At 37.7% G+C, this 26,936-nt stretch overlaps 1 protein-coding gene across 1 annotated transcript in view; it reads left to right on the plus strand.

The window, feature by feature from the left end:
- The window catches only part of fhip1aa (FHF complex subunit HOOK interacting protein 1Aa), a 61,167-nt gene extending 34,462 nt beyond the window's left edge, over window positions 1–26,705 (plus strand). Inside the window, exons 3-13 of the mRNA XM_088633184.1 lie at window positions 1,200–1,408; window positions 3,960–4,616; window positions 13,869–14,027; window positions 15,030–15,116; window positions 15,736–15,903; window positions 16,224–16,303; window positions 16,708–16,910; window positions 17,438–18,430; window positions 19,218–19,396; window positions 21,360–21,480; window positions 23,069–26,705. Coding sequence (XP_088489310.1) covers window positions 1,304–1,408; window positions 3,960–4,616; window positions 13,869–14,027; window positions 15,030–15,116; window positions 15,736–15,903; window positions 16,224–16,303; window positions 16,708–16,910; window positions 17,438–18,430; window positions 19,218–19,396; window positions 21,360–21,480; window positions 23,069–23,301 — 2,985 coding nt within the window. The 5' untranslated portion in view covers window positions 1,200–1,303 and the 3' untranslated portion in view covers window positions 23,302–26,705. The remainder of the gene's footprint in view (window positions 1–1,199; window positions 1,409–3,959; window positions 4,617–13,868; window positions 14,028–15,029; window positions 15,117–15,735; window positions 15,904–16,223; window positions 16,304–16,707; window positions 16,911–17,437; window positions 18,431–19,217; window positions 19,397–21,359; window positions 21,481–23,068) is intronic.
- Window positions 26,706–26,936: the final 231 nt, after the last annotated feature.

Genomic DNA, 26,936 nt, shown 5'->3' on the forward strand with positions numbered 1-26,936 from the left:
TCTCTTTATGCTATACATTGCTTGCTTCAATTTAATCTCTTATACAGAATATGTCTCTCTCCAGAGAGACTCCACAAAATGAACTCAAAATGGTCATAGCATTGCCCAAGATGTGTGACAGAAACAGGTACCCTTCAGGTACACGTTTCGGTCCTCCTCAGAGCTTAACACATTCTGGCACAACATAGCTCAGACACTTTCTCTCGTGCCCTCATCTTTCTGGATCTTTGTCTTGCACTACTGGGTGATGAGGCTCTGTTAGCTAGAGTTGGCATGAATAAAGTTGGATTTATCAAGATGTCAATGAGATCAGCTATTAAATTATTTGGAAAAGCAGTGTTCCACTAGGTGTTGCAATGTAGCCCAAAGAGAAAGAGTCATGTATACCATGTGAAAATACCTCTTACAGCTTGATGAGAAAGCCCTCTGTTTTCTCTAAGGTTTAAGATGACTTCCTTGACTTTGTAAACTCTATTAATTCTTCTCAACTGCATCAAAAGTATATGATTGAAAACCTTTTCTATTTTCTCTTTCCCAGAACCACCATCACATTTTTAATCATTTATTTATTTTTCTAATTTCCAATGGGAATCTCCAGGTGCAAGGATTATATACAATATGACCCCCTATAATGGTCTGCATTTAGTGGCGCATTGTGTACACGATGTCTGTAAATATGTAAACATGTTTTTTCATTATTGTTACCTTTCTTTACTGCAAACGGTTTGTGATGTATTAACTGCCGCTAGTACTGGGGAGGAGGGAGGGTCTGCTTGTCATCATTGTGAATTCCATTGTCTTTTTCCTTCATTGTTTTTTTAAGAAAATCCTTAAATAATATAAAGTTTAAAAAATGCAGTGGAGGGGTAAGCTATACACTTCATAATGTTCTTCACCTTTAGAATGCTGTGTCTGTATAGAACATTTCCAGTAGATCTGATCCAATTTGCCCTATTAAGTTGGCTGCTAATAGTTTATTTTAAAAAAATCAGTCGTTGATACCTGTGCTAGGCTAGGATTGGTTCCCATCTAACTATATTGTAGTTTTATTATTATAAGCAGTCATAGATAGGGAAAAAAATTAAGGGGACTTTGTAGGCCTAACAGGAACTAACCTCTTTTCCCTCTCTTTCTTATTTTCATTCTTCATACTTTGCTTCATCCTTCTTTTCCTGACACTGAGTTTTGTTCCTCTACAGGTCTCCAGCAGACAGACATGTTCCTGGAAGTGTTGTGATTCGGAGCAGAAAGCCTCAGTTCCTGCTGCCCTCCACTATGGTCTAGTAGACACACAGTGGACAAGATGGCTTCTGCCGTTGCCAGTGGAAACAAGGATAAGCAGTCCCTGACTCTGAATGGGGTGGATCCCGAAACATGCATGATTGTGTTTAAGAATCACTGGGCTCAGGTAAAGCCTTGTCCTTCTCTTCAGCCACGTCATGCGGCTCTGTGCAGGACAATGGGCTGTTGCGTAACGGGGAGGTTATGATGTGTGGCCATCTTGAGTTAGCTGGACGATTTCCATCTGTCCTCATTTAAACTCTCAAATATTTTGGCAGGAATTTGGAACATAAATGAGGACATCCAGTTTGGTAATACAGCACAGCTCTTGGCCTTAGAACGCTAACACTTTTTAAATTGCTTTCCTTTATGTTCTTGAGGGCAAGATTTATAACCCACATGGGCTTTTGTTCTTGAAGAGACAATCCAGCCTGAGCTTGTAATTGAACTTGGACTCCAGTATTCCATGTCAAAGATGTATGGGTTAGGAAGAAATCACAGGACTGGCAGACAAGGAAATCAAAGTAAAAGCTGATAAAACTAAAATGTGTTCTTGAAATATATTTTTTTCTTTATAAATCGAAATGAGAGAACATACAAGATTTCACAGAAGCTGATTGATTTAGTAAGAGGACAAGCCTTCATGCTTGGTCATTTATTGGTGAGTGAAAATGAAAGGTGACTGTTGCTGGTAAATCCAATTATGTTCGCCCCCAATTTGGGAAAGACAGTCTTTCATTTAAAACAGAAATTGTTACTTGATCACAGAATGCTTTCTCATGCAGTGAAGCATATGGTGTGCCAAACAAAACAAAATAAGCTGTTTTTATTAAAAACAGAAAAAGTACAAGCCTAGAAGATTACAATTTTATGGTTTAGTGAAATGTGTTAAATAACAATAGTAAGGCATGTACTTTTGCATTATACAACAAATATTAGATATAAGTTTTGATTTTGCTGTATCTTCAAAAAATGCCTGTATTTTTGCTAATTCAGTATGAGCATGACAAATGTCTGAAATGATAATGTACATTCAGCCTAACATTGAAGCTAACCCAGGAAAGGATCTCATTGTATTACATTCAATGCACTTCTTGTCAGAATTCTCTATGAGTGTGTTTTTTCCATCATTTCTAGAGGTTGTTCTGCTTTTCCTAATATTATTGCAGATCTCTGTGTTCTGCTGGGTAATAACATTTAAAATAGCTGCTGAAATCCACAAACGTTTTTATTTATGAAGACTTTGGTGATGGTGATCTTGTCTAATGCTAAAAAGTTTGAATTATTTCATTATTCAAATCATATGCTTTCATCTGAAAATGTAACTTTTTTTGTGAAGTAACAGAATCTGCTGTCTTGTTATTTGTAACAAGAGTTGTTCACCTCATATTTCACAGAGGAGCTTCAGAAAAGCTTTGGTATTAAGGACTTTAATAATAGTCTGACTTGTGAATGGGAATATTTACAGTGTCCTTGTTACTTTCCTGTTCATTACCAGATTCAGCAATTAATTTTCTCAGGTAGATACACTGGTAGGTAGTCTTGCAGCTGTGGCCTTATCTTTATTTGTTTATGCCAGCACTTTGCTGTGGGCTCACTCTGTTTTGTAGTGTTTATGTACAGTACTGCTGAATAATTGTTCTTCCACTTCTTTAGTACTGGAGGGTTTTATCCAACTGTGAGGCCTATTCATTCATAATTATCTTGTCTCCACTTAGTCCTTAATTATTTAAGATGGAAGAAATCTTCCTAAGTCTCTTCCACCTTAAGAAAGAACAGAGAAATAAAGTATTTACAATCTTGTGTACAAATCTTCAAAACTCATACTTCTGATTTGATATTCAGTGAGTGGTTTATCATCTCTTCACTTGCATCCCTTTCTGCTGTAATCTTTTATTTTCTTTGTCTTTATCAGTAGGAAATTCATCTTTCTGTGGGCTCATTGCTATGACATCCTGTATCTTGGATGTAGGGTTTTGTAGGTTAAAGGCGCTTAGCTAGTTGTGGGGTCCCAGGTGGACTTTTGAACAAGAACGAAGGCTACACAGTTTAATAAGTAAACCATTGATTGGAATTTCATCGCGTTTTGTGAAAGTGATAGCAATGTAAATTTAAGTATTTAGGAATTTCTGTGTGGCCAGATATGTTCAGTCGCCAGAAAGGATTGGTATTTGTAATATATATGAACCACGTGTACTTTATTAGGGTATAGCACTGGCAGAAAATATTTATGTAACAACATTAAAAGGCTTTGGCTCCAGTGAAGATGTCTTCAGGACTTTTAAATAGGCTATATTAAAAATTAAGCAACTATGTTAATATTAAGTTTAAAAAAAATGGTTTCTTTTCTCTGTTAAGGCCTTGTCTGATTAGATTTGCACCTTTAGATTTTTATGACTGCCTTCAAAATTAGGGAGCATATTTTGCACAGGTGCCAAACAATTTGGAAAACATGCCCTTAGCGTTATTCAGTCTTGAATACTACACCGGCTGACAGCATCTGTGGTCTTGTGATTGATCTGGAATATCTGTATCCTGTAAGTGGGTTTTGCCATATGACATTGAGTTGCCTTCATGTTTGTATTATTGTACAAAAGTTGATTGTAAGTGCAGGACACTGTTCCTGCTGCTCAGCTTCTTGGCCCTGTGTTCTAAGTGACCTGTGCTTCTCCCTGTAGGTGGTGAAGATCCTGGAGAAGCATGACCCCCTGCGTAGCACTGGAGTGGGGCTGGGGGGCTCTGGAGGGGGCACCCGTTTCATGCCCATCCCAGGTGATGAGGCCAGTGCGGTCCAGAACTATGTGGAGCACATGCTGTTTCTTTTGATTGAGGAGGACAGTGGGCGGGAGGGCGCCATGGGGCCCATCCTGGAATTTGTGGTCATGGAGAACGTGATGGAGAAGCTGTTTGTGTGGAGCCTGCGGCGCGAGTTCACGGATGAAATGAAGATTGAGCAGCTCAAGATGTACGAGATGCTGGTGGGCCAGTCCCGCCAGCCCCTCCTGCACCACAAGCCTATACTGCGGCCCCTCATGATGCTTCTCAGTTCCTGCTCTGGAGCCGCCACCCCTGCTGTGGAAGCCGAGCTGGTCATTCTGCTCAACCAGCTCTGCTCCATCCTGGCCAAGGACCCCTCCGTGCTGGAGCTCTTTTTCCACACCAGCGAGGACCAAGGTGCTGCCAACTTCCTCATATTCTCACTGCTTATTCCCTTCATTCACCGTGAGGGCACTGTGGGGCAGCAGGCCCGCGACGCGCTGCTCTTCATCATGTCCCTGTCTGCCGAGAACAACGTCGTGGCCAAGCACATTGCAGAGAACACCTACTTCTGCCCGGTCAGTGTTTCCATTCTCCCCCTTTGAGACACTCTGTGTGCGTGTTTCCACTCATGGTTTGATTGTGGTGTGCGTATACATGTTCTCAGGTGAAGGCGTTAATTAAACCACACGTAGGCCTTTGTAGTTACTTGGGTTGTGGGTTGGAATAAATTATTGATTTATTGAAATCTCTTTCAAAGTTCCTTTTAAACATTATTCCCTAATGGAGAGCCAGTTTTTGGTGCAAGAAAGATATTTACATCAAAGTTAATAGTGCTATGATTGATTCATGTTATGACATACAGTGGATTTTTATTTTGGTCATAATTAAGAGGATATTGCTATTTAAAAGACGCTTAAAGATATTAATAAGTACTGTTAAGATACATTTTTGGGGGGGTATGGATTTTGTTATGGGGTATCTGGATATTTAGGTAAACACAGGTATTCATTCAGTCCTGAGGAGTGAAAGGAAATTCAATGAACAATTTCACCTGTCTTTGGATTCTTGAGAGGTCTGATTATTTTGCACTGAAGACAACAAGAACATTACGCAGAGAGATAATGTCACTAACCATGTTTTGTTTAGAACTGTTAGTAATCTTTGAAATTAGAATTATGTCTGTAGATTAATGCATTTATATTTGAAACTATCATCTAACTGTAACGTATGCAAGTTTTTCAGAATCACCTTTCTGATCTTGTTAGGCATGGGGTGAATATTTGATAAAATAATCATTTGGAGTTTTCAGATTTGATTTTGAACCTCAGAAAGATTATCCCTATGAGAATAAAGGGCTCTCTTGGTTTCTCCACAATGTCTGTCTGTCATCTGATCTGAACCAATTAACCAACTAGTATATTATCTTTTAAATTTCTAAAAGATACACAGTTTACACAGAATGTGAACAAAAATACAGATCAGATGATTGTGTTAGGTTTTTGGTCTGAAATGTGACACACTGAAAACATGTCAGAGTTAGTACTGGGTATGAGCTCACCCTGAGCATGAACACGATCCTGGCAGAGCTGGTGCACATACTGTATCTCTGGGCAGCCTGCAGTGGGATGTTCTGCCACTTTCTTCTGCAGCTGCAGCCTGCTGGCGAAGACTGGCTGATCGGGGTTGGCATGACTGGAAAAACGTGGCCGCCAGCATAATGTTCACCACAACACATACTTATGTATGGTCTTTCATTAGACTCATCAAGTGTCAAATGGCACTGAGCAAGGAATACAACACTCCACCACTTGCTCTGCTGGCAGGACAACAGTTGTTAGCCGAGCAGTTTTGGCTCAGCTGACACTAGGGGTCCTTCAGGCCTCTGTTGCCTGTAAATACTGTAATTTCATATGTGCTGAATTAGTTGATTAATTAGATAATTGATGAGGGATGAAAGTCACATTCTCTCTGGGGTTTAATTTAAACCAAGTTTGGTATATACTGTAAAGGGACTCATGGTGACAGCTGGTGTTGGGTTGTGTAGAGTAGGTTTAGTTTTGTATAGTGCAGGCCCTTATGAAATAAAATCTCCATGTACTCAGGCCTCATAAGCCACCTGAAGAGAGCTGGGCTTTTCACAATGGCTCTCGGGTTATTACCCATCAGTGGGCTCTGAGCATGCAGATCATTTTCATGCAGACAGTGAGTTGTAGACTTCTTGATGATACACCAGCTATTTCTTCCTGGATCTTCTCTTGTTGTAGCTACTGCAGTCTACAAATGGTAGAATGGAACTGATGGACTTGACTGTCCTGGGCCGGTGTGGTGGTGGCCTTCTGCCTTTTCAGATGTGGCCTGTCCCTCACAAAGCCAGTTTCACAGTTTCTGAGGACTAGTCTGCTGTACTGTATGTTTAGGTAGAACTTCTCATTTTCAGAGCAACGTCTCTAAAAGAAAGGTGATCTTCATTACTAAAGCAGGGCATGGTCATTACTTTTGCCGTTCTTTCATTCATTAAAATAGTCTTTTTTTGGCTATTTGTACAGATTCTTAACTTATTTTGGCAGTTTTCTCTCAAGCATTAAACACTTACCACCTGTCATTTTTTTAAATTAAATTACGTGACTTTAACTTAGCATTTTATTATCCCAATACTACACACAAATTAACATAACTTTCTGGTCACTAATTAAAATATAAATAACATTATGTGCCCAATGACCTGGTATTATATAGCTTATATCTTGTTTTTTCATTATGCTTCAGTATGTAAATGAGTACACTTTCCTTTTGCTCCTGTTGTTAAAATGTTATATTATTATTATGAAATGTTTATCAGTTTCATGGGATGGGTGTTGAAGTTCAGTATCCTGTTTACATGCCATTTTCAGAAAGTCAGGCATTTATTAGAAATCCACAGAGCCAATTCAGAAAGAATATTTGCCTGCTGTTTTGATTACTGTTTGCATTCACCAGCACAATTTAAACATCCTGCTAAAAAGCTGCTTTTCTGATGTGACAAGTCAGCCAGCAAAAAGATAATTTTTCTTTTTGTACTTGACCTTTAAGGATTTCTTTCTATGCTCTTTAAAAAAAACTAGTCTTTTATTAGTATTATGTTATTTTTGTATTTCCCTTACTAAGCACTGCACTTTGTGGAACCTGGCAAGTAAATCTTGACAAAGTTTACGAAGCAGAGAGTACAGCTGCAGTTAAACCTCAGATTACCTACTGTACAAGTAAAAGTCAAGCTCAGGTCCCGAATGTTATAAATGAAAGGTATGCAATTTGAATGCCTTATACTTTAAATAGACATGCCGTTCCATTGCTACATCAAAACCAAAAAAAATATTGTGCAGGGGTAAAGACCAAGTATTCCTTGAAAAATGCTACTTCCTAAGTGCAGTTAATTGGTCCCTATATATTACATTTTTGACAATTTTACCGTTTCACTGAAGATTGCTGGATAATTTCTAATTAAAGGTTAAAAGTTAATTCTTTCCTCATTCTTACTGTTTGGTAATTGCACTTTCACTGGTACATTTAAGAAAAGAAATTGCGTCTCTGTGTAATTCATGGCAATACACAATACCTTTTAGTGGTGTTGCCTCTGCACATGGATAGCCAACCTTATTCATTTTTCCTTGTATTTAATTACCTATTTGACACAAATGTATCACCATTCATAATCATTCATTAGCTTTCCTACCAGTTTAACTGCGTTTTCTCTTTTACTTTCTTGATTTGGAAGTATGCAAACTTAAAGGCTTCTCTTATTCTGTTCTTTAAATCTTTCTAAATAACATCACTGTAGCTGGAACAACAATTGATGCTTGCAATCGATAGTTTGCGATTGCGTGAGATCTACACAGTCACTGACAACTTGAAGTTCAGTCATCTGAACTTCAAGAAATGAGGAAGAAAGACCTGTTTTTTTGAATCGCCAAACTCTTTTTACATTTCTTTATTCTGGCATTGATTGTCAAGAAAGAAAAGGAAAAAAAAACAGACATACTTATTTAAGACTTTGTCAGGTGTTAAGACTTTTTAGAGCCTGTAATCATTTTGTGTGCAGTATGCTCTTGGGCAAAGTTGTCAGGGTTTGGGAGAGTAATGTACCTCAGGACTCAGGCAGTTGATGGGCTACAGGTGTCAGGCTGTTGATTGTCAAACAGACTTAAGGCTAAGGCCAATAATGCACTATTGCTTTGGAAATCTCACCATGAAAACTACTGGCTCATGGTGAGGCCCAGTCTCATGTTGGGTATGTCCAGACTACAGTGCTGTCCTGTACCCTGAACACACAAGGGGAAGTGAACACAATGTTTCCAGAAAATAATTTGTTGGAATACATCTGGTTCACTATCTCCGTGCAGATGATTACCAGAATCCTATTATTCCCTGTTAATATCTTAGTCTTTTCAGTTGTGTATTCTTGCAAGTACACAATCTTTTTAGTACTTTATACAAGTATTTCTTATACTGTATACTGTAAAGATGTAATCAGCCAATTACAAATGGTATATGAAGATAACTGTAGAGAAATAATAAATGATCACAAAGCCATAAAATTAAGTACCATTTTGGTTAATTGCCAAAGTAATATATATTATCTTTCTTGTGAAAAGTTTTCTTTGCTCATGGATTATGACCAAATGTAAGTAAGTCAATACAGGAGGATGGTTTATACTGTAAATGTTCACCACAAGCCATGGTTTCATAGAGGAATTTAGGAAAGTAATAAGAAGAAATTAGAGAAAATAATAAGGTTGGGGTACAGAAAGAGCACTTGTGAAAATGATAGGGAGGATTTGTCAGTTCAAAGTTGTTTCAGCACTTTAGAGCCATCTTAAGAGAAAAGCTGCGAAAACCTTAGACAGCTATAATGCCATCTACTCAGAGACAAAACCAACAGGGTGCCTCTCTAAGTATGGTTCCGAACAGACAGCTTAAACTAGATTTCAGTCACATCGAATTGCACTGGTCAACTAACAGGTGAAATTGTAAGTATTGGCGATAAATGGGTTCAGCATGGTAATAAAATTCTTTCTATTTACCCAACTTGAATATAACAATTGTATTTGTAAAGGAGGGAGGTTGCAAAAATTGAATTAACATGTAGTTCATTTTCTTTCAAAATGTATATTGTACTATAAATAGTCTTATACCAGTTTATGTTTTTCATCTTTAAGTTTTAGATTTTATTTAAACTTGGGTTTGGGTAATGGTCAAGGCAAATGAAAGAAACGTCTACAGGCTCTGTAATCACCACTTACACACTTGCACACAAGTTCTACTAGCTCACATCTTAAAATCCTGAAGGGAATTCTTTATTATTTGCCTTCATTTAAGAGAAGCTCGCTCGTCTCTAGGTGCATAAATGGATGGTAGGGTTTTCTTGCTGGAGTCCACATTTTTATAGATATCTGTCACATTATAGAGAGGTTGAATATTGTGGGATTAAAATTAAAACGGTTTCCTGCAATTGCTGCGTTTGTCCAGATAGGGAGAAACAAGAACAGAGCTTGTGAGGCAGCTAGAGTGGATACGGATATATGAAAACAGATTGCATTTGAAATTTCTGTCATCAATCTTCAGAGTATTCATGATTTCTGTGCACTTGGATCATTTATTTGTTTTTGTAAACATTTTACAACCTAAACTCAATCATTATTTTTTGAAAATCAAACTTAATTCAAAGGAAACTAATTAGGTAATTAGGAAACAGTTGATTATACAAATGGTATCTGTTGCTGTGAAATGATTCAATGTGAGGTGTGAGCTAGGGCCGATTGTGCTTTACTGTAATTACCTTTAAGGTGCTTACATTGGAACATGAATAACACTTTCACGCCTTGGGATTTGGGATTAACTACATTGTGTGTTGTTATTCCCTTGGGTTGAGGCGACAGTTGAGTTCTCCGATTAAGAGAAGGTCTGTGTCTGTCCATTTTTACAAGATGTCCCTGTAAAGGTTACCACTGTGCTGAATTCATATTTAGTGCCCTAACAAAACTTAATTTTGTTTCAGCCTCTTATTTTCATGAAAGAAATTCACTTTGAGCTGCCCACCTGTATTGAAATCTGAGAAACTTCACCGATGTGGGACATCTGTTTCTTTAAGTCTTAAATGAATGATGGACGATGCTGATTTACAATTTAAGATTGTACTTAATTTTGAAAATCCATAATCCTGCTTCATAATTATACAAGAGGCTTCTTTATTTGTAAGGTTTGGGTTTTCGTTAGTCTGCTTTGTCATTGTTACACTGAGCAGCACAAATTGCAGATTGCTTTCTGTACCTACATAGTGAAACTGCAACCACCAGTCTCCGTGAGTCTAAAGCATGAGTTTAGTTATGTCAAATGGGGACACAAGGGAAAGGGTTTTGTAGTAAATAATGATTGCCTTAGCTATGTGTTTAAGCGATACACATTTCTGAAAATTCATCATTGAAGTGAAACATTGATTATCTGCACTTACATTTACTTTTAAATACTTTAATCAACAGATCCTTTGTTTCTTTCTATTTTCTTTATTTTTACCTGAGTATTTACTTGCATCCGAGTGTAATCTGTGTAGTTGTTATTTATTATGCTCGGTGACATTGTTGCATGTGGTGGTTGTGAGGAATTCCACAAAACTACTGTTGCATTCTCATTTCATTATTAACTCTGGTAAATTAATGAGAATATTAAAATGGCAAGATGCTCGGCAGTCATTCTTGCATGTGAAAATATCAGTTCATCCAATGTATTTACTAAAAAAATGTTTTGCCACTTCATACACGGACACTGATCAAAATAATCTTAACATAGACAGCATCCAGTACTCGTCCAGTTACGTTTGTCAGCATTGGTTTCAGCTTGTAGAAAGGCTGAGAATGTGGCTGTAATTTGTTGCAGTTCCAGATTAGCAATTCCCCTGCACTTTAAGGCATTATTGTGATGAAACATGCTTTACAATAATTCATACGTGTTTCTCAACTGGATGTCTGTGACAGAACCAGGGATGACCTTAACAGCAAGAGGCAAATTGGAGTTGTCAGTCAAACTGTAGGGCATTAGTGCACAGTATCCTACTAGATCTGTTATTAACCAGAGGGAATAATACATCCTTTAAGTGAAAATTCCTTGTAAGGCAGTGAGGGTGAAGTTTTTGAGCTGGCCTTGAATTGCTGGGAGGGATTATGTTATAAAGGCAGGTTTTGCACTACAAGAATGGCCCAGAGCCTAAACAAGTTAGTGCTGACATATGAAAGCGTGTTTGCGTGCCAGATTTGAGTTTGCCCTTTGTTGTGACAGTGTGCTATAGCATTCTTTGAAGTTTCTCTGCAATGACCAAAAACACAGCTCACACAGCTGATAAATGGAAAGATTGCTGTGTTTAGCAAGCATTCGATTTAACTTTGGATTTTGTATTCAGGTAGTGACTTTTTAAGTGTGGTCTTTACAAATCCATTTAACTCCTTTGTAATGAAAAGTAACAGAGTGGACAGTTGGAGACATAGGTAGATAGAACATCTGAGTCAGTGTTAAAAGGAAAACTAAGAGTGAACATGATTTTTGAAATAATATTTTAGCGATGTTGATTTAATTCATGCATTTTCTGTACTGTGGTTTAAAAATAATGTGCATGGAATGTACAAAACACATAGTTCAATAGTGCCATGAAAATAATATATATTATCAGCATAAAAATTAAACATTTTCATGTTAACACTGTGTATCCAACAATCATGCAGGCCAATGTAAAATGTAAAAAAAACATATGACTCTTTTAATTGAAATGACAAAATCAATACAGATAAACTGATTGGGATATTTCAGTGGCATATGAGGAAAAAATGAAAAAGGTAACATTTGATAGTACTTTATCATAACCTGATAGACAATAAAATGTATGATGTGTTAAATGTTAAGCAATGTTAAAGTAGTCTACTGGACTACTTGCTTTCATGAAATGCATGGAAATATTCTTTAAATCTGCAGCAATCTTTCAGGATTAAGTATTTTACTTCGCATTTAAATTTTATTTCCTAATATTTCTGGGAGTTTCTGCTTCCATGCGCTATCTTTTGTTTTCCTAGAAATGAAACTACAGGAATTAGATCACAAGATTTTTTTTAACATTTCACCATGAGTCATGTTATACTTACGATACAATTATAAAGCAGTCTTATTACTGCTTGTGGAATGTTTCTTCTTCTGCAGACTCTTTTCTGTGCTCCGCTTGATGAAAGAGGAAGGCTTTCTTTGGGACTTCACAGTGTATTTGACATGTGAATTTTAGTTGGAGCAAGGGTGGGATATTTGATGGTATAAATCTGGACACAAATCAAGTGGAATAAAATGATTTGTTTCTCTTCCACTCCAGATTTTGAGTTCCAATTCCTGTAGTTTCATTTCTGGGAAAACTAAGGACAGCACACAGAATCGAAACTGTACAAATACAAAACTCTGACAACTTACATTTTGAAAAGAAATCTGTTTAAAAGGAAATCCACAAAAAAGGGAAAAATAGTATTTTTTTCCCCCTGTGGCCTACAGGTCCGGTGTTTAAAGCTTTTCTCGTTTGCTTCCCTGAGAAATTTGGTTGAAAAACCTCAGCTGTGTTTCTTCAGATTCACCCCTCTTCCTCAGCAGGTTTGACATACACACTGCACTAAGGCATACAATACATCTCCCAGAGGCGCCGCACTGATTGGAATCCAAACCAATTTCACATTTTAGTTTGTACTTTCTCCTCTGCTTTGGCTGTGGATATGTCCAGTGCTTCTGTCTATTGGGATATCATCTGATCCCAGGCTGATTGGACACACTGTGAAATGTACTGTCCTCGTTAACTCCAGTTCATCAGATTGTATTCATATTTAATCTTTTGGGAATCATGTTTCTGTCATTTTGAGTCTGTGTGGGATTTTTCACAGTAGCATAGCATTAAGAAAATAAAAATGACAAGTAGGCTCAGCTAATTGCATTCAATTACAATTACAATCCACTTCCAGGACATAGCCTGCCTGAAACGGAGAAGAATCTGAGAATGGGAGGAAGGACATGTATTTTCTATCAGAATTTGTACTTTATCTTAGGACAAGTTGAAAAGGGATAATTGATTTATAATTTTTTGGTACTCAGTTATAACACATAGTTCTGAAATACTATAAATCACTGGGGATCTTTGCACATCTTAAGAAACACCTTAAGCACATTGTAAGAAATATTGTTTATGGCATTGTTTTGTTTGCTGAGGATCTTAAGATGCTTGGTGCCTGCAGCAGATGAGTGAAGCTGTTTGCTTGTCCCACTGTAATTTTATAACATGAAGTGCTGCAGTTAAACCTTCAGTGAAGGGACTTAAGAGAAAGGTCATATTTCTATAAAATTTTTAGTTTAATTTAAAGAACTCAATTTATCATACTAAGGGAAAACCAAACACAAGTGCAGCATTGGATGAGGGTTAAAAAATGGAAAATCAGTGTATTGTAAATACATAGCACCTAGGACCACCCAGGAGTAATTATAGGACCTTTATATACATAGACACAGGCCAGGTGCCTTTATATACAATTCTTTTAAAAAGCTGCCTTTATGATGAATATCAAATGGGTTCTGACTACTAAATGAACTGACCGAGATGTCTGACCACCAGGGACTGTGGTTCTATTATTTTGCACTTTAGGTTTGCCTCTCATTTGTCCCAAGTCTTTCCTCACCGAGTCTGTTTAAAACGTCTCCGCCATGGCTACATCTGCCTAAGTACCACACTTTGAACAGCCTACAGGAGCCTGTTGTACTGTGTCTCATGTCCCCGTTCTCCTGCTTAGGTGCTGGCGACAGGGCTGAGTGGCCTGTACTCCTCCCTGCCCACGAAGCTGGAGGTCCACAGTGAGGAGTGGCACTGCCTGCACAGGGAAGACTGGATGCAGGTCCCTTCACTGGTGCAGTTCCTGAACTCCCTTGAGTTCTGCAATGCCGTCATACAGGTGACGTCTCCAGCCTCTGCGACCTTCACCGTCTTCCAGAAGCTATTAAATATCCCAGATTTATGAAGAACAAAAATCTGACTTGACTTTTGTTGGTGTCATCAAAAATATCTGACTACAGAAGATGAAATTTGGTGCTGTGAGCTATAATTGGGCTTCCATATACACCTCAGCATGTGCATTTCATATTTTAATGTCAGCTGTCCCTGTCATTTATTCATTTATGTCTCCAGCTATAATGAAGTATGAATAGACTGTATTAGTTTCCTTGCACTGGCTCCACGCAGGATTTCAGAATAAGATTCAGTATACTGTACTGCTTTAAGGGCTTGAACCGTTTGGTTCCTGACTACAGGAGTGAACTAACTCCATTTACTCCTATACGCCTACATGTCATTTGCACTCTTTGGACTCTGGGCTTTCAGTTCTGAATGTGAGGCTCCAGACACCAGGAGCCAGTGAGTTCTGTTTTGTTTTGTTTCCTTTTCTTTCTCCGAGACTTCAAAATAATCTCCTAGTCCATATTAGATCCTTTATTGTAAATCAATCAACTCTTGTCATAAACCTCACTTTTACAATCTATTTCTGATTCCATTTAATTGTGTATACCTGTCTTTTGTTTCACTGTTTTATGGAACAGCACCTTCAGATGAGGTACCATGAAAGGAGTTATTTAAAATAAAGGCTGTTGTCATCATGACTATGATTTTGTAATATGGACTAATTTTCACTTGAGATTGAGATGAAATCATCCACTTCGTTCCACTTTGATCATTCTTTGTCCAATTCTAATCAAGATTCGCAGAGTTAAGTATCAGTGAAGCTCTTGGCCTAATCTCCAGCACTGCATGGCATGGCTGAGGTTTGCTTATTTACTCTGGAACAGAGAGGCAACAAAGCTGTTGCTGGGATACTATACGCTGTGACTCTGCTGCTAAGAAGAAGGTGTTGCTGCCTAGCAGACTGCAGAAGTGTTTAATCATGCTTGTGTTCTTGTCCCAGGTGGCACATCCTACTATCAGAAACCAACTTGTCAGCTATATCTACAATGGCTTCCTTGTGCCTGTGGTGGCACCAGCTCTTCACAAGGTCAGTGAATCTTCATACCAAAAAGCCACCGATTCCTGTCTGAACTTGCAGCAGTCAGTCAATGTTTTATTAATTTAGAAGTTCAAATAAGGTTTAACACGCCCATCAACAACTTCAAAATAAAAAAAAGAAAAATCAGTAAATTTTCCTGTGTGGTCACATTAACATTAAGGTCTAACTGCATATAATTCATGCTTTTTTCTGATTTGAGCAATTCCCTTTATTAAAAGACCAGCCACTTGTCATCTATATTGTACTCTAACAGTATGTATAGAAAATAATACTCTTTTGTTAGAGAAAAAAGTTCATAGGGTAAAAAAAACAACAAAACAGCAGAATAAGTGATGAGTTTTGAGGATTTTTGCGTTCGTTCGTTCCGCCGATGCAGCACTGCTGATCATAGCTGGGAACAAACAGGGAATTATTTTGAAGGTCACTTAGCTTGCTTATGTTGGATGTGAAGGAGGACCCAGTCTTTCACAATCTTTAAAGGATTGCATTTCTTATCATTTATGGATGTATGAAGTGAAGGCAGTTGATGAGGCCAGACTTGTTTTGGACTTTGAATGAGCTGACTGTGGCTCTGATGATCATAACAAAGAGGCTGCGTCTCTCCTAGTTGACATTGGAGGAGGTGATGACCACGACGGCCTACCTGGACCTGTTCCTGCGCAGCGTCTCTGAGCCCGCCTTGCTCCAGACCTTCCTCAGCTTCATCCTGCTGCACAAGCACGAGAAGGTGCACATCCTGGACACGCTGGTCAGCCGCATCAACACCCCCTTTCAGGTCAGGGATTGGAGGTGGTGGTGGTGGGGGGCTTTTACGTCTTTAGGTGATACAGAATGTACAAAAATATATCAATTATACTGTGACAAATGAAGACTGAAATAAAATGTTTTTTCATAAAATTAAAGTTAATATTTTAGCATATGCAGTAGCAATGGCTACAACTAATTATATTGGGTTTGTGAATACAGTATCTACTTTTACTAAATCCTGAATGTCAAGTACTGTACTGTAAGTGATTTTTGGTAATTGTTGCATCACTAAAGACAGGAGAAAGCAGTTTGCACTTAAAAATGATGTGTTATTATGTTTTGTTGCAGCTTGGCACTGTCTCTCTTGCCTTGTTTAGGACTCTGATTGGTTTGTACTGTGAGGATGTGATGTTACAGCTCGTCTTAAGGTGATTATACCCCACTAACTTCCTTATTGAATTGTATTTCCCTTCTGTGAAATAATGGTATGTGACAGTAAGTCATTTTTTGTATCAAATTGTCTTCTGAAACAGAATAAAACAGCTATTTAAAAATGTTGGAAGTATTTTTTTATTTTTTAAAACTCTCACAGATTTATTGTAAAACAATGTTTTGCTTCTCTTATTAACCTGTTATTCTTTGCTTTTTTCTTGGGGGTTCAGAAGCAGTCTCTGAAAAATTCTTATTTCAGTTTGAAGATGAGTTTATACAACATGTTTTGACAGGCAGTTCTCTCATTGAATTTAATTACTTACACTCCCCTTCAAATATAACTGCTCAAGCACAGCATGGTTTGCCAGGCGATTCAAGAGAGCTGCTTTTACATCTCCAGGTACCTGATCCCTTGTAATCACATGATGCTGAGCCAGCGCAGAGTGGTGAGGGAGAGGGATTGCTACTCTGTGTCTGCTGCCAAGATCCTGGCCCTCACTCCCTCCTGCTGCCCTCCAGAGCTCAGCCCGCTGCCCCGGAAACAGCAGCTAGACTGCATCCTCTGGTCAAAGGGCACAGACAAGCCTCAGGCCAGCGCCAAGGGTAAGATGACAAGAGCTGGGAATTACACACTTGAAAAAAGTACAGGAACTGTGAAATGTTCGAGTTAAAAAAACAACACAGGTGTTATGAGAATAAGTGTGGAGTACATGCATGTGGAAACATCCAAGACTGTGATTAATTGCTGTTCCATGGAGAACAGGATTATGTTACGTGATTATGATCTGATCTTATCTAAATTCCTCATCAGATTTTCCTTCCCCAGCAGCTGACAAATCTTTGTAATTGCTTTCGCATTCCTTTGTTTCTAAGGGGGGGATTATACTTCAGCACAATTAAAAAGTCATTGTCTTTTTATCTTGGGCATGTTTAATCTCTCCATCAAACATATATTTTTAAAAAAATTTAAATATTTCAGATTCATTTCATCAGATACTAAGAGAGTCATTAAATTATTTTTTAAAGTAACAGTTCTGTTCAGGGTTTAATTTTTTCCTCTGGTTTTGTTACTTTACATATATATATATAAACCAATTCCTTTTAACATTTCCCTCTTATTTAATATACAGAGCAGCCATTTTCAGATGATGCCAGCCAGGAATATGCTTGTATCATGGGCTCTGAGACTGTCATGGATGTCAGCTACTTGCACTACTTGTATGATGCCCGCAATGGTATAACGAATTGCATTAGGGCCTGCAGAGTCTGGTCTGCCCCCTATGATGGGAAAAACCCACCTGAACAATACCAGCCTGGCTTAGGGGAGGAAGCAGGCAAACAGCCGAATCCAGCACTGGCCCAAAGAAAAGGAAGGAGCCAGGTGCCGTTGGACCTCAGCACCACAGGGGAGAGGGCCATCCCACTGGAGCTGGAGTGGGATGATAGCTATGACACTGTCCTGTCCCCCGATGGGGGCGAAAACGTCCTTCACAGCCTCCTGGAGGAGAAGGAACCTTGTCCAGTGGAGCCACCCAAGCACATTCAAGAAATGAGGAAGAATGCCATTATGCTCATCAAGGGATCCTACATCGAGGAGGGAGACTTTCAAGATGACGTCATGGTGTATAACCTCATCGCCCAGAAGGATGCCCAGGATGGCGCGGAGCACAGTACAGCCTCTAGACCGCCGGAGCCATCGACTCTTCTACTGAGCAATGGCCTGGCTCCTACGCAACAACCTGGCTCCATGGATGAGCAGAACAGGAAGAATTCTGGCTTGAGCTCGGAGGGGAACTTGATCAAAAAGAATAGTAAAACGCCAGCTGATCACAAGCTCTCTGAGGCAGACCACAACTCCAACCTGCACACTATGTGCCAGGGTGGAGAGGACCTTATCTCCGAGTATGATGAACTTATCAAGACACTGGGGGTGGAGCCTGTAAGTCCAGTTAAAGGGGAAAAGGAGTTTACAAACCCCGTCACTCCTGTAGAGGATGATATGGACTTTGCCTCCTTTTCTGTTGACACTCCAGAACCAGAGAAAATACCTTCTCCGTTTGGGTCAAAGAATCACACAGGATATTCTTATAGTGGGAAAAGGAGCCCTGGAGTACCTTTCACTGGTGAGACTTTATGTGCTTTCGTGATAATATATGAAATGACTGGATTTCAATATTTCAACATCAGTTTTATATAAATGCGTATTTTACTTAAAGAGTAGAGCAAAATTCTTGTATTGCAGTATGAACAGTGGTATTAATTGGAAGTAAGGAGAACAGTATGTGAATTTAAGGGGTCTTTCAAGCATTTTTAATTCTAGTATTTATCTCTTGTAGAAAACAAAGCAAGACAAACAGGCTGTTTTGAGGATAACAATGGTTAATTCCATTGCAAACATTGAGGCTGTTGGCAAAAATTGAATGTAGTCAGATACAGGTTCTGTAACTGTGTAAGAGAAATACAGTTTTTGCTGGAAAACCTTTTAAATTATGCTGATAATTACAGCTAACACTGGAAGAGGCAGCCATGGGTATTTTTTGAATATAAGCTGCACTGCTAGAGACCATAACAAGAATTTGTTTGTTGTCTGTCACAGAGGGAGGGTCACAGTTTTTTTGTTTATGATTTCCCTCACCTAACGAGGACTATAACAGCTTAACTTCTGACCTGATCAAAACAGTGGCAGGAATGTTATCAATTTCGATTGCTTCAAGCTTCTTGTCTGAAATCATTAAATCATCCATTTTGCTGTCTGATGCTTGTGCAGCAGTAAAATATTCTAACAGTGATCCTACAGGATAAAGGCAACATGCTATTCAATTGACATAACACCTGCTGTGTGCAGCTCAGTGGCCCAAGTTGACCAGAAACACTTGAAATTCATCCTGGCCATGTGGTGCTCTTCTGCAGGGCCATTCATCAGTGTGCTGCTCTCACGACTGGAGAACATGCTGGAGAACTCGCTGCACGTCAACCTGCTGCTCACAGGGATCATCGCCCAGCTGGCTGCCTACCCACAACCCCTGCTGCGTTCCTTCCTGCTCAACACCAACATGATCTTGCAGCCCAGCGTGCGCTCACTCTACCAGGTACTGCTTCTCTCACTGCTCTGCCCCAGGGGACTCAGGAAAAAGCTGCCTGTGAATCCCAGGAGACTGTTTGAAGCAATGTGCAACAATCAGATGAAATAATGCAACTTTCATTATCCCAAACAATTATGGAAACGAAGGGAATGTTTTCCCATTTAAAATGTAACTCGGGTGTTTATTTTTAATTTTTTTACATTTTCTGTATATATTAAGGGACATTAGATTAGTAAATATATGTAGATGATTAAATGCTAGGATGACCAATAGACCTTTAAAGGAAACAAGGCTTCTGCTATAAATTGTGTCTCTAGACCAGGAGTTTGTTTTTATTGTTTAAACTTGGTTAGCTGCCTTACATGGTTAAATAAAGGACTGAATAAAAAAGGTTCACGTCAGTGGTGGACAAAATAAATCTCCTCCTGTGAAGCATTTTGCAATCCTTTGTTTGAATTATTTTTGAAGTCTTAGCTATGAATGTAAGGTTACAAACGTGCTTACAAATGTTTAAAAATAAACTAAACTCTTCACTGGAGAGAAACAGTTAAGAAGCAAAGTGTATTTGATCAGTGCATTTGGGTTTTTTTTTTGCACCACCTACAATGTACATTAAGAATGCAATTATAGAAGCAGACAGCTAAATTAGAGTGAGCTAAACAAAAACATGAACGCTTTTGAACATACTCAGTGTATACTAGAAGTTCAAACCTGGTAAAGCACGTTCATTTCAAAATCTAATTGCTGCTTTTCTGTGGTCTCATGTTTCGTTAAATCAAGTATTCCTCTGAGCCCGTGCCCAGAGATTTCTGTTTTGACTGATGTGGTTTTTCTAATTGATAGCATAAGCCTTCAGAGGCATAAAAATGCATATAATAAATATTAAGTCTTTCAAGAACATTATACATAATTGACATTATGTCTTCTTGCTTGAGATTATTTTCTAATTTAGGACCTAAATTGGCTGTATCTATCTGACAACCATGTGTACACGCAACAATAAACCACTGACTGCCCTGAAACCTACAGTACAGCTATCCTCACTGGTGCTAGCAGTGAGACACTAACGCTAACATTGCTATTACACAGAAAGAGTGGGTTTACAGGCAAAGCACATCAGTGTAAGGATTCCTGCAGTATGTGTTGGTTTTTTACATTCATCCAAATTAAACAGTCACAGACTTGTATAGATTGGCATATTAATGATGCAGTAAATTTTATACATTATAATGGCTGATTCTGTGTAAATTCAGTTAAAGGCCAAGCAACATGCAACAGTTTGAAGTTGCTATGCACATAAACTCTGTGATTCGATTCAGCTACAGCATTGTTCTCTGTATTTACTGCAATATAAATGTATGTTATGGATATTGATGAAACAAGATACTTAATTTCAATTCTCATCCACAACCTCCTGAGTAAGCAGTTAGACTGGATGGCCTCTGTACATCATGTGAAAACACAAAGATGAACTTGTTCAAGCTTAACTGAATGTCCATAATAAGCCTAAAAAACTAAATTGTAGACATTGACGTTTTGATGACAATAAATCTTTTTTCTTTTAACAAATCATCAGTTCAAAAACAATTTCAGTAAGTGAAATGGAGAAATTTGTAATATAGTCATTTTACCCATCACTTTACATCTCCTGTCTGTATTGTGTCTTTCTGCAAATGTTGACATTGTATTCATAATGATGCTATGAATTTAGTAAGCCTGCATTGTGCATTTTCACATAATGTCCATGCAACCATTAAGTCTTAGCTGCTTATTCAGGATATGATGGACACTGTTTTTTTTAAAAAAATATCTTGAAAGCAGCAGCATGAAGACACCTTTTTGAATACTTCTGTGGAAGATGGCAGAACAGTTTCATTGCAAGGAAAGACCTTTGTGCCCACACACGATATTGATGTTTGTAGGTTGTGTCTGCTTGCTTGAGAGGTAATACTGTACGTGTGATCCACAGGTACTTGCATCTGTGAAGAACCAAATTGAACAGATTGCTTCCACAAAGGCCGACTTCTCCGAGCTAGTGAAGGATGCACAGCAGGACCTGCTTTATCAAGAGGCTGCGCTTAGAAACAGAGGTTAGCTTTATTTTTTACTGGGGTTTTATTATTCTGCGTCAAATTTATCTAGATTTTCTTACTGTCACCTGAGGTCTTGTCAATGTATGACAGCTTTTAGGTAGTATTAGAATATTCAAAAGGAAATAAAATCATGTAACCTTAAACTACAGTATGTGGTGTCTTTTGAAAATATCAGTGCAAGAAAGCAAAAGTAAATAATAATTTAATCAAATCAGCAAAATCATAATAATTACAGATTATTAATATTATGAGCAGTAGTGGCACTTATTTAAAATTTTAACAGTAGTTTACTTATGATATAAGGTCTGCATATTTTCTCACAGCGACTAATAACTTGATGAACCCATGCAATATCTGTAGGGCTGTGACTTGGCATTTTTTCATTGTTGCAGAAAAAACAACATAGAAAGGAAGACCTCAGCATGGAAGTGTTGTCAAGCTAAAATAATGAAAGATTTATTGCAGCTTCAGTGGCATTTATGGTTAAGTTGGCTTTGTCAATTTTTCCTTTCTGATTCAAGAGTAAATCTCCCTTTGTCCTAGACCTGAGCAATGTTTGACTGTCAGCAGTATTTCTTGGTTTCAACAGCTGCCTGATTGCTCATACCAGAGATAGGCCTGCTGCTGCACCTACCTTTCCATCGGTTGGCTGGAGAAAGCACTGCTAACATTCAGTGTTTTCTCCAGTGCTTACAGTGCTTTGTGGAAGGGGCTGATTGCAGGTGGCTCTTAAAAGTGCTAACATATTCACAAGGCCTTGTGGTGAAATACTCCCCAGTTACAGTTCTTGGATCTCATGGAGTATACAGCTGTGCAACTCTTTTTGCCATGTCCTACTCGTTTCACTCTTTGTATGGAAACAAAATCCATACACATTTAATGGCAAAGTTGTACAGAAACATCACCCGTTTTATTTTAAACTTGTGGTTAATTTTGATAGGCTGCTTTTTGCAAAACAAAATACTGTACAAATATTTTAGCTTTAATGGATGTGTAGAGAGGAACAAGTGATATTTATGCTGACAATGAATCTTTTAAATTCAGTTGTTAAATTTGATGGGTTACAGCTCCTACAACCCTTCAAATTTGCTTCTTAGATTAGACATAATCTTATTGGTTTTTAAATATTCTGATCAATACAAGTTATATATTTCTACACGATGAACATGTTCTCACCCAAACTAAACTGTAATTAATCAAAAATTGTATAACAGTAGAAAACACAAGTGGAAGCTTGTGATCTGAGTCATTCAAAATAACCCTATCACACCCCAGCCTGATATATTAATTAGGCACTTACTGTCCTATCTGTTGAATTTATGACAATGGGACATCATTACAAAAGGTCTCTACTCTTTCAGATATATCTTTAGAATAAAAGAAATCCTTATCTTTAATGAAACGCAGATTGCTTTAAACCAGACTCAACAGTTCAAATGTGTTCAAACAGTTCCTTAAATCTGTTTTTTAAAACTGTGGGGTTGTTTTGTGGTATTTCTCAATAATATGCATTATGACTTTTTCTGAAAGTTGGAAATAAGCTTTCTAGCTCCTTCTAAAACCCAATTGTATGGCTTTCTTAAAGATCTCATCCAAGACCTCCTTGTTGTAGAGAACGGACAGAAGCTTCAAGAAGAAGAAACCAGAGCTCAGCTGTTGCCTAGCAGCAAGACCAGGAAAGCCCCGCAACAGCCCAAGATTACCCCACAGGCAAGAAACGTTGTGTTTGGAACTGTCCTTTTTATGGAATTTCTCAAAGAACTTGCAGCCATTGCACAGGAGCACTCGATTTTATCATACATTCCAATGGAAGAATAGAGTTTTAATCAAAGCTTGTTTTTATGCCCATTTTGTATCTGGATATTTTATACTTTTTGAGGACTTCGAAAGTTTTATTTTTATCTCATGTTCCTGGCACTACTTGATGAAGAAGATACCTCTTTGGTGGATGGAAACCTTTTTTCTGTCTTAGACTGGAAGAGACCGGGGATTTACTTAAGGCTGGTGAATCATTCCTTTCTTATTTTACTATTTCAGAGATGTCATAAACCTCTCACTTTTCTGATAAGCAATAACTTAAGACACTCTCTCAGAATGGTGGGCAGCAGAATTGCATTTGTTAGACCTCTGATTATCATTCTACTGAGGACTTGCATTATGAGCTGGATTTGTGCTACAGGTTGACAAGCTAAAGACTCAAAGGAATACATTAACACAGTTGATGTGGTATTAAGATATACCTTGTCAACTAAAGGAGACATATTATTTCATCAAAAAATGATCCATTAACTTTTCTTATTAATTTGTGATCTGTTTCTTGAGATTTACACAATAAGGACTCTAGCTTTCTTTAATTTGTGGCCTTGCACACTACTGGTGGTACTCATCTACCTATGTAGATCACAGAAAATCCTTTGTGTTTCATATGTATTTTATAGGGTAGTGACTTTGACTTTGATTTTACAGCATTCAAGGGCTTAGTTAAATTATGTTTCTCCTGGAGAAAACCTGGTGTGTTGTAATGAAGTGATTATAATTTTTCATTTTCTGAGCTGAGGCAAAGCCCTTATAGAAAGGCTACAATATCATTGACAATGAGTTCAAAGGATTTTCGAGAACTGCAGTCTCTTGAACCTGCTGGTATTCGTTCATTGAGCTGCTTCGTACCACCTCTAGTATTGGTTATGACATTCTCAATTTAAAAAATTGACTTCATTTCAGATCAAAATGTGTTTGATAACAGACTGATTTGTTTTGATTTGATTTATTTGGTAGCCATGTGTTGGATTTTCTTTCAGGTGAAGGAAGTCAAAATTACATGCAGGCTTACTGGGCCCAAGGGAACCATTGAACTAAGTACATCAAATCAAGGAACAGTGCCGGATAAGACTCCGCACTGCCTCTGTCGTCCTGAAGGATACTCACAGATGTTGTGTATTCATTATTATCACAGCTATTGTATGTTTTAGATAAGACCAAATTTACTAGAGCACAGTAGCTACTTAAAATCCCTTGTCCAGTGTAAGAAGAAATGGAATCTTGAGTCATGATCCATCGATCGCCTAAAATCAGAAACTGGATTTGTAATCCTGGTTACAGTTATCTACTGAACTTGAGTTTAAGAAGCCTGCATGTAAACAGAGAAAGGAAAAATTCTACAAGTACACCATCATAATCACTGTAAACAACCTCACCACTTTCCAAGGAAGTGTATGAAAGTAAGTGGGCTTTACAAACTGCAAATGCCTTAATGTTAAAGAGTTTTGGATGATGATGACTAAGAGCCTCTCTGGAAATTTGGGTTTGTCTATGCAGATGAAATGTTTTTTGGGTTCTATACTGTACATGTAAGCCTTATTTTAGTGCTATTTGCACATGTATATTGTAGTAAATAAGAAAACATCTATGCAAATTCTAAGTAATATTATTGGGGAGAGATTTTACTACATTATATTTCTTAGATTGGGAAGGGTATTTAAATGTTTTACTTTTTTTATAGAGAGCAATCAAACTCACCTATTTTTTACATAAAAATCTGAAAATTGTTTTGTGAAGAAGCATGCCCTTTATGTTTTACGTGCTTATCATTTTGTAAGTATAATGTTGAGGAGTATTGTACAGAGGGGCAAAAGACCCTAATGTGAATTCAGTTCAACAAGAAGGGTCTGCCTCACCTTTAATACATGAAAATTTCAAACTGATCCAGTTGACAGAACTTTAAACTCAATGTCGGTTATTACAAAATATCAAATGCAATTTGTCCAAATACAGCCATAGAAGGTTGGTTACTTGATTTTAACCAGGATTTATACTGACATGAAGAAGTCCATTTGACAAAGTACAATAAATATTTGAAATGTGGTTCTATTTTCTCTGAATCATGAGATAAGTTAAAGTTACCAGGGAGCTACCAAATGGCCCACCATCTTTTGGAGAACAGAGTGGCTGTTGTAGAGGTTGCTGGTTCAGATCCCCGCTGTGTGGGGCTATTTCAGCAGAGAAGTGAAATACACAGCGTGGATATTTGGTCTTCCTCTTTGTGCTGGAATGAGTGTCAGAGAGGTAAGCTGAATTGGTCAATAAATTACAGGTCAACATGTGTGGTGGGAGACTACACTCATAAAAATGACAGTTCGCAAAATCTAGGAAAAAATGGGATATGAATTTGATCTGATTCAATTGCACATTGTCTAATTCCAGCACAATGCTGATAATACATTTTGACTACATTGTTTTTTTCTACTTTTGCTGCCATCACCCATATACCAGCTGTGTAGTGCAGGGGAAGAAGACTGCCAACATGATGTATCTGATCATGAAATCTTACGACGAGCTGTTTTTTTTAATTTTTATTACTTTCCATTATTTACTTTCCAGTGAATAATGTTTATTTCATGAAGAGAAAGCTGCCTGAGAATACAGAAGTTTTATTTAAAAGGAAAATAGAGTTTTAAGTACTTTTCCTACCTACTGTAGTAACAACTGCGTACGTTATTTTATATAATTCATTTCAAATATTTCCCTTCTCTGGATTTTATCAAAACATTTAAATGTCCACTAGAATAAGAGGTAACCAACAACTCACATTCATTTCTACATCCCAGTGTCATGGTCTCGGAAATCATGAGTAAAACAATAAAGTTTCCTGTTCTATTAAAATGTATATCATTTATTGCTTCTTGATTGATGAAACTGGTAAATATAGGTTTTTCACTCTCTGATGTGCTGTGAAGTACAAAAAAAAGCTCAGAATGTGAAGAGCAATATCTGTTACAGGTTTAAAACAGTAAAAGATAGTCTACATTTACAATTTCAGTCACAAAGATACAAGACATATAATGGTCTTCTGGAATCTAGAGAAGAGCAACCAGATACATTCTTGAGTTGATAGGAATGTCCTGCAATGACAGGCTAAAACATTAACCTGGTTTTTAAAATCAACCTCGTCTTGAACTGTGGAGACAACAAGAGGACCTGATTCACATATTTAAAATCAACAGTTATAGACAAGCTCAGCCTAATATACACAAAGACAAGTGAAAACAAGGTGGACGCACATTTAAAACTGACTCCAAAAATAAATAAAATCTTCACACAAATGTTGTGTGAGTATGGTATATTCCCAGCTGTACCAGTTTCTCGTATATTAGTTGTACTGAAATGGCTGAATAAGATCAGTGGATCATTTAACTACTGTACAAATTAAAGAAACAAATTAATTAGATGGGCCAAATGGCAGCTTCTTGTCTGAAACCCTTCTTATGTACTAATTGGATTAGAGGAATGGGTGAGTATTAGGATAAATTTCTGTTTCCTATGACAGCCTTGCCTGAGACACAAAATCACATGTTTTTAGTAATTATAAAAATAATTTGTAAAATGTTCATAGTAATAAACATGAATCAACCTGTTAAATTTTATTCAGTAAAGAAAAGTTTTTAAGGCTCCATATC

Source organism: Lepisosteus platostomus, chromosome 1 (assembly GCF_059453375.1).
Source record: "Lepisosteus platostomus isolate fLepPlt1 chromosome 1, fLepPlt1.hap1, whole genome shotgun sequence".
NCBI lineage: Eukaryota > Metazoa > Chordata > Actinopteri > Semionotiformes > Lepisosteidae > Lepisosteus > Lepisosteus platostomus.